The 18,972-nt window shown below is 39.2% G+C and overlaps 1 protein-coding gene across 9 annotated transcripts in view; it reads right to left on the bottom strand.

Annotated features, from left to right (window-relative positions):
- Positions 1-18,972, bottom strand: part of LOC135939765 (WD repeat-containing protein 47) — a 40,564-nt gene that overhangs the window by 7,241 nt on the left and 14,351 nt on the right. For 4 of the 9 annotated variants that reach the window (XM_065484323.1, XM_065484322.1, XM_065484321.1 and 1 more), the window contains exons 5-7: positions 18,284-18,735; positions 14,226-14,339; positions 13,806-13,872 (exon numbers count right to left, since the gene is read on the bottom strand). In XM_065484323.1, coding sequence (XP_065340395.1) covers positions 13,806-13,872; positions 14,226-14,339; positions 18,284-18,735 — 633 coding nt within the window. Of the gene's footprint in view, positions 1-1,865; positions 2,417-11,149; positions 11,301-11,585; positions 12,147-13,805; positions 13,873-14,225; positions 14,340-16,854; positions 17,074-18,283; positions 18,736-18,972 lie in introns of those variants that run through there. The other 5 variants (XM_065484328.1, XM_065484324.1, XM_065484329.1 and 2 more) reach the window with 5 other exon arrangements.

Here is an 18,972-nt window from a genome sequence, read left to right on the forward strand (position 1 = left end):
TGTGGTGACCGTGCAACCAAGCGCACCATATCAATAAATCACACTCGATCTGGAAAGTTTCTCAATCGACTGCCTCCGAGGCGAACAATGAAATTGTTCCCGTGGAGAGCATGCTGCGTTTTGAATAATCATCTAGGTCCCCACTCGTTTGATTTCAATGAAGTGAACCGAGAACGGAATTCACGACTTCCATCAGTGAACAAATAATAAATAAATGGCAGTGAGGGTGAAATATCGGCCACGCCTAATGGGCATCGCTAAAATGTGTTGACTGCGCGACAGTACAATGAGGTGAACGTGACACTTCAGCGATATTAAAACAGTCATTGTCAATAACTGTGGTGTGTCCACTCAAAAGCTGTTGCAGCAAAATAATTTTAGTACTTCAGAGCCAAACATGGTGGCAAAATTGTTATACAGTACATTTAATGTACACGAGATCTTCATTCTAGCGTTGATGTAATTAAAGAGTTTACCAAGACTACATTTTTTGTGACAGGAAAGCATGAACTTAGAATGGTTGCCAAAAGATTGTGTGGTAAGTGTAATTGCTTCAACTTGTTTTGGCCATATCTGTTGTCCTATTTTCTTTAGAAATGGCCCTTAAGAAGAAAATTTACGGTGAGGACAGGACATTTTTTTGTTCATTTTTATAATGGAGCGTTTAAAATTAAACTGTGGGATCTATGGCAAATTGAATCGACATTTATCACCACAAAAATGAATTGAAACTATCAGGTGCTTAACCTAACGCTTAGAGTGACATTGCACGAACGATTGTAGACAAGTTCTCCCCTCATCCCAGCATAATACGTAAATATAACCACTGTTACATATTAACGGCATTGCACGAATGATAAAAATGAACGACGGCGTGGCTCTGGATGCAGCATGATGCAAACATTCCTCGAATGAGGCAACTCTGCTCTGCAAACTCGTGCTACAGATAATTTACTCAGCTGCACAGTTACTAATTGAACCATCTGACCGACGGCTGGCATATGTTATTTACACGCATAAAATATTTAAGATCGGCTTTCGGTGCAAGTGTGTGTGAGATAACCTTACTTTTGGTGAGCGCTATAATTTTCAACATTATGCAATTGGCGAGCAAGGTTCCGCTCATTGAGCTTAAATTGAGCTGAAAGCTTTGAATTTCGTGCTGGACGCTAAGGGTAAATGTTTGTTGCAATAGATATTTATCATGTTCAATGCACGAAACCCCACTGGGTAGAGTCGAAATTTATGATTGCTTTGCTTATAATGAGGCTGTTAATTGGCATTATATTTTAAGGAAATTGCCTAACACTTTGATGAAATTAAGTACTTAATTTCGATAGCAGGAAAAGGTATATTTGGAAATACTGAAAACTAGCACCGAAGCTTGCTAAATTTTAATTTGATGGTTGTATTTTTTACTGAATACAAGAATATTTTTAATTTGAGTTTATTTTTAGTCTAAATTTTCATACATTTATGCAGAACAAAAGGTTTCATGTTTCTGTTTAAGATATCTAATAATCTGTTAATATTAAATGGACCACATTAACAGGTAAAATCGTGAACAACATTCAAGGAATCAATGTAAAATATTAAGAGCTGCCCTATAAATCCGAGAAGCACCATAATTCTTTGACATTGGCAGGACTTGAAATATTTTTCAATAGGTCTGTTACTTAAAAATAGTAACGATTATTGATTTCGAATTGCTTGGCAGTCCGTTCCATCGTATTGAGGACTTAATGCAAAAGGTTTATAAAAAAGTGTTTGTTTCTAGCGTTAAACTCGTAATTCGCCTTTTGACTTCCTGGCAGTCTTTCGAAGACCTGATTAAAATTGCCAAGGTTGCAAATTAAATAACTGACCCTTCGTCTGGGAGGTGGAAATCTGCCGGGTCTGCTTTTCCTTGCGTCCCTCACATCTTCCCCTTGCAGCAAATCCTCAACCGACTTGCGTCTGAACAGATTTTCCTTGTTCCCTCCCAGATTGAAGCTGAAGTCGAGCTCCGGCGAGGGGCTGTTGGCTTGCTGCCAGCGCACCCTGCCCTGGTCCTCCACCGAGCGCGACCTGTTATTACGGCTGCAGTGGCAAGGGGCCGAATGCGATGTCCTCAGGGGGTCCCGCTGGTTCCTCAGCTGCGGTGGCGGGGGCAGCACGTCCCTGAACATGGGGGCCATCAGGTAGTACTCGCGACCCTTATCAATGCACGGCGGCGGCCAGCACTGGCGGATGTGCGTGGGAGGCGGGGGCGCGCGCCCCCGCATCATGTCGGCCACACAGTACTGGGGGGCGGCGAACAAAAACTGGTCGGTCGCGAGCGGCGACGGGTCGGGGGCGGCGAAAAGGCTCGCGTTAGAACCCAGGTCGGCGACGGCGCATCTTCATCTTCACCGTTTTACACTTGCACCGGTAGCACGCGAAGCACTGACTGACGCTCAGGGACGACCTACATCCAAGGAGAAATGCTATCAGCGCCAGACTCCGGCCCCCACCGCCTCACTGTCTACAGCTCCCCACGAAACTTGCGGCTGGACACCAACCTTTTGAACCCTTCGCCAAGCTTCTCGAGCTTTCTTTTGAAAATTCGTGTACTTGGGATAATATGAGGTTTGGCAATAGCTACAGAGACAGAGGATGAGCAATCTCTCACTTTTTAATTGGGTGATATATCCAGCAAAAAATAGCATTAAAGCATTTTGGTGGTGAGGCTAAGAAATTATACGTGACTGCTTGCAGTTGGTAAAAAAATATCCAACTACACAGCGAATTGAGAAAAAACCATTTACAAATTTGGATAATATCCTTTAACTTATTTACCTCAAATGGTTATGCAAGATTAACGGGAATATTGATATAAAAATTCAATTTTTGTTGTTGATATCATGGTTTTAAAAAATACTCATAATTTTAATTTGTTTGTGAATTATTATTCAACTCAGAATCAACACAGTCAACTTCTACTACGTAACTCTACTTTTTTTGGAGGTTGTTACAAATGCTAGTGCCTACTACACACAACCGCAATCACGCGCAGACGCAAAATTGTGCTGATCTGTTGATCGCACAATTAGAAGATGCAAGCAGGCGGGCATCTGATATAGAAGTAAGTGCAACATCGTGCGAGTACCGTTAAATCAGTGGCGGAGGAGAGGCGTTTCACACGCGACTGACCGCTCGCAACCTCACTTGCTTAGACGCCGGTCGAGAGCAAACAAAGTGATCTAAATAACATACATATGGGCCGCAGTTAACTAATTATCTCACAACTCGCATCCATGTAGCGTTGAAGCCGAGGAGAGGTGAAATTGAAAAATGGCTGGTTGAATTAGCACGGCTAATTAATTTGAATAACTATCCACATCGCAAACTACGACGAAGGTTTATCTAATTATAACGATCCACGTTAACAAATATACTGTGCACATCATACACAATATAAAAATGCGTTGTCAAAAAAAATTCTGAACCAAATGAGGCGCAGTTTAAATTGACTGCGTATTTCTCTATGAAAGTGATTCAATTTCATTGAAATTTAAAAATGATTTGCAATGTGAATTTTTTATAATCATTGAATGCAATTAACATCAGTATAACAAACGTGATTTGCATTTTCTTTCGAATCCGTGATAGAAGTGTATGAAATCAGCGGCTTCATTGACATGAAAACCGCCAAACGAGGTTAGACTTAAGAAATATGCGAGATTCGGCATAAACGTCAAGGTCCATTAAACTCGCGTCGTAAAAAATTATTCCAGGAAAAACAGTCAAAAGATCGTAAGCTTTTCTACCGCAATATACCAAAATTCTCTAATGAAAGAATATAGTTTTTGGCTGCAAAAGTCGGCTTTCAGTACTTTAAGGTAAAAGTGTTTATGTTTTCCTCGCTCGTCACGCACCGGATGACTGTCCGCTGAGCAAATTAGAGCGAAGAAATTCACGGGACACGCTTCTGAAGAGTTGCAACTCAGAGAGCACTTAGAGAGAATTACAGAAAGAGATAAAGATTATAGTGATCACTAATGTAAGTGACTGCTCTTCGAAACCATAGGTTTTATATAAATTTTATTAGTAGGGTAGGGAGAAATTTTTTACTGACCATAGAGTAGTTCCCTTAACTCAATAAGACAGAAGAGATAGTTAAAAATAAAAATTGGAATAAGTAAAAATAAGTCAGTTAATATGCGAGCATAATTCTAAAGCAGCAGACAAGATTTTCATAGGAGTATACAATCTCAATAAATCAAAATTTTAATTTTAACGTCGCAAGGTATAATTAAAATGTTTTTAACGCGTTGGGCGAGTATAGTGGGATTAGGTAAATGCCAAATCGCGTGCGTAGTTTGCCAAAACGAGTGGATGAAGCCGCTGTCGTGCAAGGCAAGCGATAATTAACTTACTCTTTCCACCGTCAAAAATTTATGACTCAGAATTAGCGAGTGAGCAAAGGACTCACAAAATTTGGCTCACTGTAAGCGGCCACGTCCAAACTTTCCGGAACCATAAAAACTGCTGTTTAAGCATCTACAACTTTTAGCATTCTAAATAAAATGGGCGTTCGCGTGAACAAAAAAAAAACGCGAACATGAGCATACGCGAGAGAAGTACTTCCTGCTGTACCGCCGAGAGTTTCATATTAAAGCAGCAGCAAGACTACTTTTTATCAGGAGAAAAGTGCACAGCAAAGCGAAGAGACCCGTAGTCGTTGAAACGGTCGATAATAATATCAACTCTCGCGGGAGACTGCCGTTTTAACTATGTATATCGTCATGTGTTTCTTTCTCATAATTCTTTTTTGGGAGTCACCTTCTCTAGCAGAAACTTGTAAGAGGACCGAGTGTGTATTTGCTTCCTTCTCGGAAATTAAACAGATTTTGTAGTCAGCTCGTTTTAGGCGTTATTGTGGACCACTATATGAGAAGTAATAAAATTTGAATTATTATTCTATAAGATATACTAATGTAAAGCAGTATCTCACATTAAGCAGCTTACATTTCCTCCAACGAGAGTCTAGCAGTATACTGTAAATTTAATTGATTTAAATTACTTTGTTGATTTATCTGTGCTTTGACTTGCTCTCCGGTTTTTATCCATATCCAATTATGGACAAGGCGTCGACTCGCACGTCCGGATGCTTTTCTGACCACAAGTGGAGCTCTTTTTGGACCGGCGCGTGGGCAGATAATGCTTTAAATGCGAATAAGTCGCTCGCAAGGCCGCGTTTCATGCTGTTTGGTGACACTCTCTGAGCAGGTTTGCTCGACTCCGATTAGCACCAAAAACAAGAAAAACTGCGTCCCTTGTGCTTTGTGACTTGTTCCAGAGATATGATCATCTATTATTGCAACGAGAAAATAATTAAAGGACCCACGTTTTTATTTGGATGGTGCTCGACTCCGATTTAGGTTATCAGGAAACAAGAGTGGGTTATGTTCCGAACAATGATTTTCCCACACATGGTCTCGAAATCGCTCTCAAACAATTACAATCGATTATTACCTCCTGCGTTGGGGTGCCCTAATTGGCACATAAAAATAGAACGAAATTAAATATTTCATAATTTGATTCACTCAAAAAGGAATCGGCATGCATGATTTCCTACTTTCGATTTCAACTTTGAGCTGAACTTTGATTTATGCCTCACACATATGTGAGGTGACTATAAACCGCACAGGAAAACTAGTCACTTTTGCTTACCAGTGAGAAAACATTCACAACTTTCCCACGGGACTCTCTTCCGTCTAATCCGAGTAAAAGCACAACAGTTTTTGAATAATATATAAGACGAAAAATAGTATAAGTTTCTTGTAGCGCAGAGAGTGTGCACAAGAATACAAAAAAGGAAGATAACCTCATATAAAATTTGAAAACTTGAGTGATACGAACGCTAGGAAAAGGAACGATTTTCTTTTTTAGTCTTTATTTCTTTCAACCCAAACAGAATTAATGAGTAACTGAACAAAGAGTTAGTGCATCTTTTGCAACGTGTTGTGTGCTTGTAATAAACTACAAAAAGTGCAAAAGAGTTGTTTTACCAGGAAACAAAATACGTTTAGACCATTAAAACAAAATTAAAATGTAATTTAAAGAAAGCGCATTGAATTGTTTGGGAGCCGTTGCGATATTGACCGATAATTTCCAGTCGGCTACATTTACAAAATCAAATTGTAAAGGCATCGAATTTGTCAGACTCGAAACGTCGTCGTTCGCAAACGTCGTGCCTACATGTTACAATCCACCCTGGGGCGAATTGCGAAGTTTGCCGCCAATCTGTCATGCAGTAAGCCGAAAGCAGGAAGGATGGATTTAGCCATGAACTGACAGCCTGACGTGAATGCCAGCGTTCATTAAATTAGAGGCTGATCATTCACAGGCAACATCTGCTCACTTTATGAAGGCATCATCACGGTAGCATGAATGAATGACACAGTATGGTTGAACTCAATTGTTCGCAAATGGAAAACGGTTCCAGAGGTATTTAGATCAACAACAGAAATCAACACAAATTGTGAAATCAAAGATATTAATTTCCTCTTGGATTGCTACAAAAATATTTCCAAGAAGGCAAACGCGCGAGTTTAAGCGTCGACCACCCTGATCGCACCAAATTTGGAGTGCCAAGGTGCTAAAAGATTTATCTGCAGGATGAGTGTTGATGAAGCTCTTGTCTATTGACTTATTGACTTTTTAAACTTGACCCATTAATGGAAATTGTAAACATATTCGTCTTGGTGTGAATTAACACGCAAACAGGATTCGCGCGTAGGCAGAAAGAGGAACCATTATGAAGATATATACTGTCTATACTGTGTATCCTCCCTTCTCCAAATAAAAAGAAAAAAAACTCGCTTGAGCGGCTAATCTCAATGGCATCGGATAGATAGTTATTTGATCTCTGTACCAGAGCTGTGAGTAACTGCGTCTGAAATTCCGCTAGGCTAGGAAATCGTAAATTCTACGAGCTTTATGTAGACTTTATTTGGTCCGCGTCGAATTGGAGGCAGTAAAAACGCGCGCAAAAAGCGCAGTAAATCAGTCTGATTTGCATAAAACAAGCTTTTTCTATTTTAGAGCTCTAGTTTTTCAAGAAACGCGGCTTAAGGCGAGAGCCGTTTCAAATGTCACAAAGAGTGATTATTGTATGGGAAAGTCGAAACATCATTCGTAAGTAGGAGTGAACACCGTCATACTTGTCTATTTTCGTGTCACGCGCCCACTGTGATAATTATTAAATTCCGGTATTTTTCGAGGCTCCAAAGTAAATTTCCTGCTAGAATGTGACAGCTAGCATCGGTCACGATGTTGAGCAACGACAGTCCTATCTCCGTAACATATCACCGAATCATCTCGAAAGCAAATGTTAATTTGTAATTGCATGTATAGGTGCTGACAGTGCAAAGCCTTATAGCGATTAAAATCTTGCCGGTATATGCAGATGATATCTGATTGAGCATACGCCTTCGCAAAAATTCAGTGGCGAAACAAAAAAAACTTTTACCTTTTCAACACATCACGCATATGTTTCAAACTTGGAACTTGGAGAGAAACTATATAGCTTTAGTGTCTGCCAATTGAGAATTCGCGATTTCAAAGGTAATAAATAGCGTACAGAAAAAAGTAATTCGTTTCGTGAAAACGTATGAATTCCCAAAGCTATTTGTACCAAACAACTTGAATTTTTTTCGCGCACACTCGGCAGATGAAAAATGAAGGCAGTGATTGCCAACTAGAGTAGAACTTGACGTGACACTTTTTCGGCGTCAGCATCACTTTTGGCGTGCCACTGGAGAGATGAAAGCTGTGAAGCGCATTGGAAACGTGATTCCTCTAAAATGGAATATGAAAGCGACATTTTTCGTCGAGATAAAAATGCGTCAGTAATTTAGCTTAATTAAGGTCTCTTAATTGATCTCAACAAATTGGAATGTGCTGTCTAGTTTATTTAAAAAAGCCCTTTTGTTAGACAAACGAATTAAATCAAGATTTGTCTATGAATTAGTTGAAACCGATTTTTTTGTAAATGACGTTAAGTCCAGAAAATCACTTCTTCTAGATTCATAAGTAAGCTGCTAACGAAATGTTTGTGAATAGTACGACTATAAAGCAACAATCTATTGACACAAAATTTTGTAAAAACCCCTATTATGTCTGAATCTGAAATATTATAGGGCTAGATAATCCTTTCATGGCTATCATTTCCTCATATGTTCCTATAAATGTTTTCATCTCGAAGTTACTGATAGATTTAAATGCATATATTGTGATTATTTACTTTCTAGTATCATTTACACTCGACTGTTTAAAACCTGTAACATTGTCCCAAGTTGCCTGTTATACGAAACAAAACTAATAATTGTAATTAAGTCCTACTCCGATGGTGTCCAATAAAATCAATAATAAATTTAGCTTGTTTGGGCATAATATCCAGCCAGCTGTTTTAATAAGACACTATAGCTAAAGACCTCATTTGGCCAAGACAAATTAAATTTAAATAGTTTATATTTTATGTAAAGATAATATTTCATGCTGAATCTATTGATATATATTTAAATAATATAATATATTTTATGAAATCTAAATTTTTTACGATCGTTTTAAGTAAGTTAAACTTTGCGTCTAAATTATTTGAAAAATCATATATGTTTATGATTAACACTAGTAGGAGAAATATAAGTCGAATTAATGTCCACACAAAGTAGAGCCATATTATATCCATTCATTTTAATTTAAAAAAATAACCTGCGCGTGCAATTCGTTCTTTTACTTAAAAAGCAGCATAGTTCATATTTTTTTTCATTGGACAGTGAGCTCATCCTACATTTATAATTTACGTGTAGGCTTGCGAAAGTCAAGAGAATTCAAGACGAGCGTTATTCAGACAGTGAAGTATCATCTCGCTTGGTTGCAGAGTGTGAGAAAATGCGCAATGCCAATGCCTCTGGTTCAGCAACCTGTTAAGTTCTCGAGCAAAGCGTGATGCATAACTCGGCAGCAATATTCACACCAGACTTGAACTTTCTAGAGGCTAATCGAAAAACTACGCCAACTTGGAGTTGCTTGTGACTTTAAATCAACACAACAACTCCCACGCGCAATATTTTACGCACTGAGCTGAACATTCGCACTTATATATTTGCATAGGCTATCTTGATTCTGGGCGTTTTCCGCTTCCCTAATTACCGTCTCTTCCAAAAGCAGCAGAGTCAACATGTAAAGAAAATTCAACAAATTGCACCCATCCAAGCCCACGGGGAAGCGACGGGCAGCAAATTAGAGTCGAAAATGAGGTGTGACATCATAATTTTCAGCTCTGGGCGTAGCACACAAACAGCCGTTTAGAGTTTATGCGTGTGCACGCATCAGCAAAGCAAAAATATTGCAAGGAAGAAATTTCGAAAGAACCCCAGCCTTGATCTTGCGAGTAGCTGGGAAAAGACCCATCAGTCGATGTGGCCATAAAAAGCAGCAAGTGGGCGTCGCAAACCTTGATGGGAGCCGCACTTCATAGGATCGCACAAGAATATCATGCTTGTCATTTTTCCGTCGCGTAGGTCGTGCGAAAACCAGCTGGTGTATGAAAAATAGTGTTGTTTATCGTATATTTATGTTAAATGTTATTGGCAGATAGGTCTGATCACCATTTTATTGCGGCTTCTGTGTGAATGTTGTTTCTTGTGCATGCGACATGACCACATCATTGACCACGGAGAATGCAAATAAAACAACACTTGTAGCTTTTGAAATGCTTGTTCAAATAAAAAAATACTTATGAACTGGAGATAAAGTGAGACGTGTAAAGAAATAAATTTAAGTTAAATATCACCCTTTTCAAATACTATTTCCAAGATACAAAAACACCGTTTACTATATTGCATTATGATCACAATAACAGCAACCTTTATCTTATTTTTCTTCTCTGGATATACGTATACACAATTATTATCGGACCGTAGTGGGTGTCCATTGAAATCGACCTTGCACGGTAGTGAATGGATGGACATGCATATTCAATCAAAGCAGCGCCTACGAGAACATATTTAAATATAATTGCTATGATTGCTTTACTCGTGGATCGACGCTCAATTAAAACTCTCCTTAGTAGAGATTCAGTGACCATTTCAGAGTATTTCCTTTTCAAATTCGTCGGTGCTCGCTTTACGGAGTTCCAGGGCGATGACTCCACCAGATAAAAATGACCGTGGAGCATTGTTCTTGCGCACACGACTCTGTATTTTCGCGTTAGTAAACAACGCTGAATGTGTTTCTGCCAGGATTTTGTTTTAAACGTGAGTCGACGGTAATAACTCTGTTTACGATAGCATAAAAGTGCACTGATATGTATTTCTGTACTAGTTAAAATAGCTTTTAAGAGTGGCGGGCGGTTTAGCAATTTTTAAGTAGAAAATATTTTATTGTGATTCTTTACTTACTAGTATGTACCATTTAATAGACTGTGTCAAAAAAACTTTATCTCAAGCATTCCGTTATAATAAAATAAATTTGTAATACTGTTAGTTGTACACCGATGGTGTCCAATAAAATGAATAATAAAATATTTTAAAAATTGAATACCTTCAAAGTTTCTTTAAAAAATTGACAAATTATTGTTGTAGCTTTTCCACACGTTGAATAATATTGTAGCTTTAATCTACATTGTTACTTGCTATTAACAGTCGGGGTTTTTAATAATTTTTTAAAATATTTTTTGCTACGCTTTCATAGAAAAAAATGTTAAGTAAATCCGATTTCTGCTTTTGCAGGAAAGAAATAAGACATTTTTCAAGTCATGTGAAATTTCTGGAGGGCGCTTAAACAAAACAACTCTTTAGAACCCATTAAACACATTTTAGACGCTGTGCATACATAAATCTAGCCAATTCCCTTGAACTTTTTAGTGACGCAACCAGCTCGGCCACACGACTACAAAGGGATCACTTGATTCCTCAGTGAGTCAGTCTCCGCAGCACACGAGCCGGCGACAGAGATTATGGCACGTATCGCTAGCCTTATGAGGTCAACAGAACGCATAACATTCATTCGAGAATGATAATTTCATTGCGGCAGCTATATCGGGAATCTCTGCCGCCGCCGCCACAACTTTCCACTTGATTGTATTTAGAACTCAATGAATTAAAAGAAGGCAGACACAGACCTTTCTGCCAAAGCGGGTGGCCTCTTCGAAAATGTCATCGGCACCGGTGGAGCTGGACGTGGAGCTTCGACGACCAATCGAGTCGATTGAGTTACGACGAAGATCATAGCTTAGTGAGTCGGTTGAAAATCGGCGGTTGAACAGATTTGAGCTGTTGAACGGGAATAGTGGGATTTGTAAATTTTTTTGAACCATTGTTTACCACTTTCCTAACCTTACTTTGTTTGAGAAATTTATGTTTTCTGAATTGTGTTAATTTAATCAATATTTTAACTAATTTGGTTTTTGCACACTACGTACAGATTGTATAAAGAATTCGCAACAAAAAGTTTTCAGCAATTAAGATTTCAAATATCAGTTGTAAAAAATATTTGATAAAAAAATGAAAAGTTTGAGAGTTAAGTTGTAAGGCAAAATTAGAAAAATCCGTTCACACCTCCCAAAGGAATCCCTCCTGATAATGGCACTTGCTGGCACAAGGGTCTGCGATTTAGACAGCGAGTCCCTGCGGATAAGGGTGGGTCCGATCAGCTGCTGGTGGGACTTGGCAGGTCCAAGAGACGACCTTCGGTTCATAAGGGCCTGCTGTTGAGCCTGGTGCAAGACAGAGTCCCTCCTGATGGCCAGCGACGGCATGGAGCCACGACGAGCACCATACTTGGACTGGTGCACCGAGCACCTCCTTGGGTCCATCACCTCCACTTTGATCGGGGGGTGGTACTCAGGGGTGGAGAGCGTGGCGCAGCGGAACATGTCCTCTAGGCGCCGCATCACGTCCTCTTTGTACGATGGACGCCGCCTGCTCGTCATTTCGCAAGCTTGTTCCTACTTTCAGGTCCACTGACTGACTGACTGAGTCAGCCGCGAGTGGTTTTCTTCTTGGAGTTGTCTTTCCTTTGTGGTCGAGGTCATGTTTGGCGATGGAAGGAGTTGCCTCCGCCGGCTCTTTTCACATTTCGCCTTTTGCATAGACGCGCGGCCGACGGCTAGGCGCCGCCCCCGCCAGCCTCACCTCTTGCAAGTGAGATCCTCTTCTTCTGGGTCACTTTTTCAATCGGTCCAGTGTTTTAAAAATGAGGATAAAAAACTTAAGTCTTGATTTTATTTGCTATGTTCCAGAAGCTTCAATTGATTATATATTGCGTTGCGGAGGGAGATACACTTCAGTATGAATTTTCGTGGGGGGGGGGGGGGATATTGGGTGGCGAACTCAGTAAAATAGTGAGGAGTGATTTATACAGATGAACACACATTAATTTTCTATGCACCGCTACAGTCACAACGCAGTTTGAATCTTGCTAGAAGAAAATAACATTATTTACCGGCTATTTATAATAATTCTTTTTTTTCATTTTTCAACTGATTAAGTTTCAAACTTTATAAATAATTTTGGGATTAAATATTTCTATAAAAGTTGCAGGAAAATTATGATCTTGGTTAAGATGTTAACACTCGAGGTTAGTTGTTCCTTATTATCCGTTCCTTATAGTCCGTTTCTTCCATATTATGGAATGATGATCTTTGTTTGAACGCGCGCAATTAGATCCAATTCTGATGGATAAATCTTACGCCATCTTCTCTAAAATAAACAAAAATACCAATATATTTCTTCTGCCATTCATAATGAATTGGCAGCGGACTCTGGGTTTTAAAATAGATAACAATTTAAATACATTGCAATACTTAGCTTATCAAGAATATTAATTTCAATAAAGCCACTTATTTAAACACGCTATTAAATTGATTGTCTTCCATGAATTATTTCCCAGAGCTAACAATGGCAGGGCTCTTCTGCAGTGAGCTCCTGCATGACGGATAGGCGTTCACTGGCAGGCGCCTGGTGAAATTTGCGAAAGCAGAGGAGGAAAATTTATGGCCCGAGTTTGCAAAACGGTTAGCACTTTTGAACGAAATAATGGTGATTTATGGAGTCGAAAATTTGCATAGCGCCGTCAAGAGAAATTAATGACACTCCGAATTAAGCTTGTATTTCTTTTTGTCGAGTAGCAGCATTAGAGAGCAAAGGTTCACTCGGTGAAGGAATTAACTCCTAAAATAATAATTAACGTAATGATTTCAAAACAAGCCCTTAAAGAAATTTTTTATACTATTAAATATAATTGAACGAAAGATATTTATGAATCTTCAAATCAAGTATCCCTTATCGCGGTCTTCTAGAACAAGCCACAAAGTATATGGTTCGCGGCGCAATTCCCTGACAATAAGCAGTTTTTATTGCATTGCTCGCAGAAAAGGCTGCGCCTTTCATGCTATTATTTTTGCTCACTCTTTGAGTAAGTCCCACAGTTATATTGCAGCACAAATAATGATGCTACCTAATGCATTGCGTCACTCATCACTTGTTGTTCTCTTTGTTTGCGAAGCAACTATATTTCGCGAAGAAACTTCGATCCTGCAGCAAATTAACGCCACGCAGGCGTGGTTGGGAAATCTGACTTGCATACATTAAGAGGAGGAACTTTAAAATGTTCGGAAGGCAGGCAATCGTCGCGAATAAATTAATGAAAGTGGACCAGAATCCAACAGACTCTGCTTTTCACATCCATCATAATGACGCAGGGCGATAATTAACTATGCCCAAAGATGTTACTCGTGGGTAATAAATAAGAACATATAAAAATTCGTGTGTACTTACTTTGATGGTCTCGTATCGCGATTCTGATGCTGCGTTGGCGTCCGAAAGGTAAGACCCGGACGGGCCGCTGAAAAAAATTTGCGCAACTTCATGAGCTGGATTTAAAGAAAATTTGCTTGTAGGTTTATGGCGGGATTAAATTCTGGTTTGCGAAGTATAATCCCATTGTTGAGAACGTATTTCTGGTAAAACTAAAAGGAAAGAACATAAAACTTCAATGAGTGAAAAGTTAAATTGTTATATAATTAACTTTTTTGGAGTGCAGGTGAAATTTAGTGACTTATTTAGAAGATCAGAGATAGAGAGAGAGAGAGAAATTAATGCTCTATTCTGCGACTGGCGATTGACTAACAATTAATCATTTTGTAAATCGCATAAGGTCCTTTTAATATGTCGATTAAACAACTCAGCTGTACCCACCGGCTGACTTCGTTGGATCCATTAAAATTTGTGTGAGGTGGAGCCCCGTTTGAAGGACCATGCGCCCCAGAACGTGAGTTTAGTGTTGAGCTAGCAGAATTGACACCACCGACCCTGGAACAAATCATTTGAACCCATCTTCACTTCCTGTTTCACACTCCATTTAATGTTTTCAAGCATCACACAAAAGAGAAACTTATTTTAATCTTTCATAAAACAACTTGACAAAAAAAAATCAAAATGTTAATGTTCCTGCATCGCAATAAAGACCAGACAAAATTGGTTGATAGCCAAGAGAGGCGTTGGCATATTACTGCATTAAATTCGCAAGCCAATCTGAGACGCATAATGGAGATGGCCAATTGAAAAAAAAACAAGATTGGGCCCATCTTGATCAGCAATCCAAAGCGTGCATATTCCTTGGTGTGGCAACGAGATGGGAAATCTTTTCAGCGAGTCGTGGTAAGTTTGTTTTTGTTTGCGGGTTCGCGAGAGAAGTATGGGATTAAAACGTGGGCTTTGATGCAAAAGTTGACGTCCAGGCCCACGTCCGTGCTCATTTTTGATGTGCCGCAAAGCCGAATGATGCGATGGCAAAACGGCCCACTCGCAGTTTCTATAATCTTCAGCCGGCAATGTATCAAATCATCTTCCTTTTTTTTGCATGGGTTATACGCAAGCAAAGGAGATCTCTGCGACTCTTTCTCTTTCAAAAGGAGCTTAATTAAAAAAAAGGAAAACAGCTCTCCGCGCTTCTTTGCAGGTAAAATTGGAATCGTCACATGCGCTCAACGTAGGGATTTTAATTAGTCGTGTCTTTCAAAGGGGAATATGGTAATGATATAAACATGAATGTAAACAACGTGGTCCCTGTAGCAAAAAAATAATATGCAATGGTGGACAAAAACAAGAAGAAAATGTATGGAAATGTCAACACTGTAAAATGGATTTAAATTGAAAGTACTTCACTTCAATAAATACTTTAATTTACCGCTTCAGACGGCAATTACCTAAAGTGCTTTTTGTGGTTCTCACGTCCACGAGAACAACAACAATCATTAACAATTTTCACTATCAATATAATATTTGAACTAAAAAAATGCATGAAAATAATTTCAACTAATTTAATAATTCGTCAATCTTCTTCAGAGATTTTGATGTTTTGAGTAAGATGAAAACTTCAAGGAAATACGCATTTCAACGCTTTCCAAAGCAAACATTCACATTGCTTGATGGTGAGTTCACCATGTTCTGAAAGGAGGGACTCTAATACAAAAATGTGACGCGCATCTGCTTCAAACGATGAATTTTGTGTCACTCACTCTCGCAGGGCACGTGCTTGGTTGAGCAAATTTCAACTCTCCTTGTCGACTTAACGCTCTATCGCGTGACAAAAACTACGAAAAGGACGTACATCTTAAAAAAAGGGAAACTTCCCTACAAGAGCAACCTCAATTGTACGCTTTTAATTACGCAGCCTTAATTGCTGCTGTGAACAATTAATCCGGTGGTTGTGTTTGCTTTTAACATTGAATTGAAAAAGTCAAATTAGTAGGAGGAAAAAAGAGGCGTTTGGCAGTCACGCCTCACTGCACTAGCAACGAAGTTGAATATGTGCGTTTTGCAGAGGCTGATTTCGATGCAGAGAGCGACGCACATTAAACCAATCCACCCCAGCTAATTACAAAGCGTGACAGCAATTAATAATGGCTGGTTCGTCCTTCGTCAAGACGGCTGACGTCAAAAAGGCACCGCTATTGCGAAAACAGAATGTCTTTGGGTGGTTCCGATTTACGAGAGATGAGATATCAATCAGGACGAGTGAGCCAATGGGCTAAACCACTCAGCAAGCAGTGCATATTATTTATTGTTACACACAGAGTTGCACTTGCTTATTTTTACTAACCTACTCAACTCGTAAATTTATTATTGGTAGTGGAAGGGAAAAATATCGTTACGGGAAAATTAACAGCAGGTGTGTCTTTGATTAACCATGAGGACAAATCGTGGGAATAACGAGATGGTCTTAATGATTATGAGAAATAAATCGTGAGACTAATTCATTTGAAAATATTCGATCTCAAAAGCGCAAAAAGAATGTGTTGGTCAACAAAACGCGTTTATTGCTTAATGTAAAAAGGCCATATTTACCAAACAAGTAACATCGCGTACGTGACAGTTTTCTTAAACACAAAATGCAGTTACTACAGATGTCGCGGCATCAAAGAGGTGATAAATAAATTCCCTTATGACTGATGTTGGCTGTCTCTCAAAATCAAAAAGCCTGCGATCACTGAACTGTGTTGTTTTGAGGAGCGGCAAAGTTGTAGATACAAATTTCGAGGCCAATATAATACTGCAATAGTTAATATATGCAAACATCAAATGCTTCCTCTTATCTAAATTGGTGCGCCTCTTTCAAGACGACTAATGCATGCATTTAGTTAATGAAGAGTCTGATTCAAATACAAACACAATTACTTTAGCATATGTTAAATTTTCGCACGAATTATAATTTATGGAAAGGATATTTGAGCAAAATGTATTTTTTGTAATTCTTACGGCAATATTTGGTAATTATTTCAAGGAGGATATCTCTGCAAATGATAATTTAGCATTATGAACTTACCGGGACGGCTTACTAGTTTGATCTGAATGTGCGACCCTGTCGTGCAAATGGCACGTGCCGCTATTTTGAAAACGGCTAGAGGAGCCCTTAATAGAACGACGGCCTGTAAAGACGTGGGGCATCGTTCGCGCGACGTGCGATATGTGTCCTCCTCCCACGCAGACTGAGACACTAACTGCTGATAACAGCGAGCTTGATTCACGGGATGTGACGCGCGGCTGAGTTAAAGTAATTTTTTCGTCACGCAAGCTAACACTGGTTGGTTGTCCACCAGCTCGAGAAAAAAGCAAACCGCATACAGCGCGACACCTGCTGCTTCTTTTAGTATTTTCTAATTCCTCTTCCTGCTTGCAAGTGCACACGACACAATTACCAATCACAGTGCTTATATGCTGTGGGGATTTCCGTAGTTTTAATGTGGAAATTTATGTATCATTCATAAGCAATTTGCAATATTTACAAGTAACCAACTCTTTATGTTCAAGTAAAACATGATTATACCCCTCAAATATGTATACAGTCTGGTTGGTGTTTGTAAAATTAGTATCTTTGTTTACTTTAACTTAGTAAAATACAAATAACAAAAATGAATTTGTCGGAGGGAAAAAATTAAAAAGAAAACCAATTCTGGCAAACATTGTGATAAAACTTGAGCAAATATTTTCTTGCCTATTCAACAACTTATCCAACGAAAGAAGTGATCTCATGCAATGTTATATACAAGATCTATTTGCGGCCAAGTGATAACTTTTCACTCCAGCCCACGCAATTGACAAAGAGACGGACACAAAGTGATATTGATTTAGCCAGAAGGTAGACAACCAGAACAAATAAAAGTGTTCCTTTGCCCTCAAGACTTCTAGCTTGATAGTGCCTGTCAAATACACTTTAACCTGCGAGTTTCACCACGCGTTCGCGGAACGCCAGCCAGCCGCTTGTCAGCACTAATTAGTGGTAATTTTGCGTGCTCACACAATTTAACAAGGCACTGAACTTTCATGAACTCTATGTTACGGATACGGAACCAGCTATTTTGAAAATTGCCAAGCGTTTCTATTTATTATATTTTAGCTCTTCTCAATGACAAAGTTATGAATTCAAGGTTAATAACGTTCAATAACTTATACAGTAGGCTAAATCATTGTCTCATTTCATTTAAACATTGCATTACCAGAAATATATTCCACTGCAGATTATTTTGTATTAATTCAACAAGAAGTAATGTTTGGGACAACTTTTGCAGTTGACAGGCAAAAATGAGTGAGTAGATTGTTCCTCCTTCATGCGCAACCAACAGAGAACCAAGTGTTTGTGACATAAGACACTTTAACAAGGTTAAAGCAGATAGATTGTTTTATAAGAAAGATAAATGTAAAGCGTCCATGATAAATGACACACTGAGGGCATTAACTAAATAGCTTTGGCCTACCTTTGAGCATTACTATGCATTTGCTGTTGCTGTATGTTTTGCTGCTGTTGGAGCTGCTCTGTGATTCGGTTGTCCTGCATGACCCGCTGCTTTTGCCGTTGGTACTCTTTAAATAGTTCTCCCTCCCCTGATGGTGAGCTGAGGGTGTACACGTCTGAGCGGTCACTCAAAGAGTCCCTCCTCGAAGACCTTGGAGAGTCCTGCACCAGTGGGCTCTGGGGGTGGTTCTGTTTGCTTCCGTTTGTGCTTCTGTGTTCGGGGGTCGAGGCCACTGAGGCTCTGCTTCTGTCTGGGCTTTTTGAGCGGGGTCTGGGGGGCACCTGATGCTCACCTTTGGCGTCAGCCACTACTTTTTCCAGTATGGCGGGAAGTTCGCTGTAGCTTGAGCTCATGAAAACATTCTCATCGTTTTCAAACAATCTGTCTACACTTGTGTTCATCATTTTCTTTTCCTGAAATTAAGCAGGGATACTTACTATTTAAAAATCACACAGATTGGTAGGGCTTAAAGACAAGTGTTTGAATCAGTTGAGTCAATCGCTCTTTGTATTAATGGGAGGAAAATCCCAAGTGAATAAGAGATCACTGATACACAAAAGTTAACATTTGAACCAAAACTCTAATCTCCTGCTAATCGATTATTCTGATAATAAAAGTGTACTGACTTTTAGTCAAAGTACACAGTTTAT

This window comes from Cloeon dipterum, chromosome 3, assembly GCF_949628265.1.
Source record: "Cloeon dipterum chromosome 3, ieCloDipt1.1, whole genome shotgun sequence".
In the NCBI taxonomy this organism is placed as follows: domain Eukaryota; kingdom Metazoa; phylum Arthropoda; class Insecta; order Ephemeroptera; family Baetidae; genus Cloeon; species Cloeon dipterum.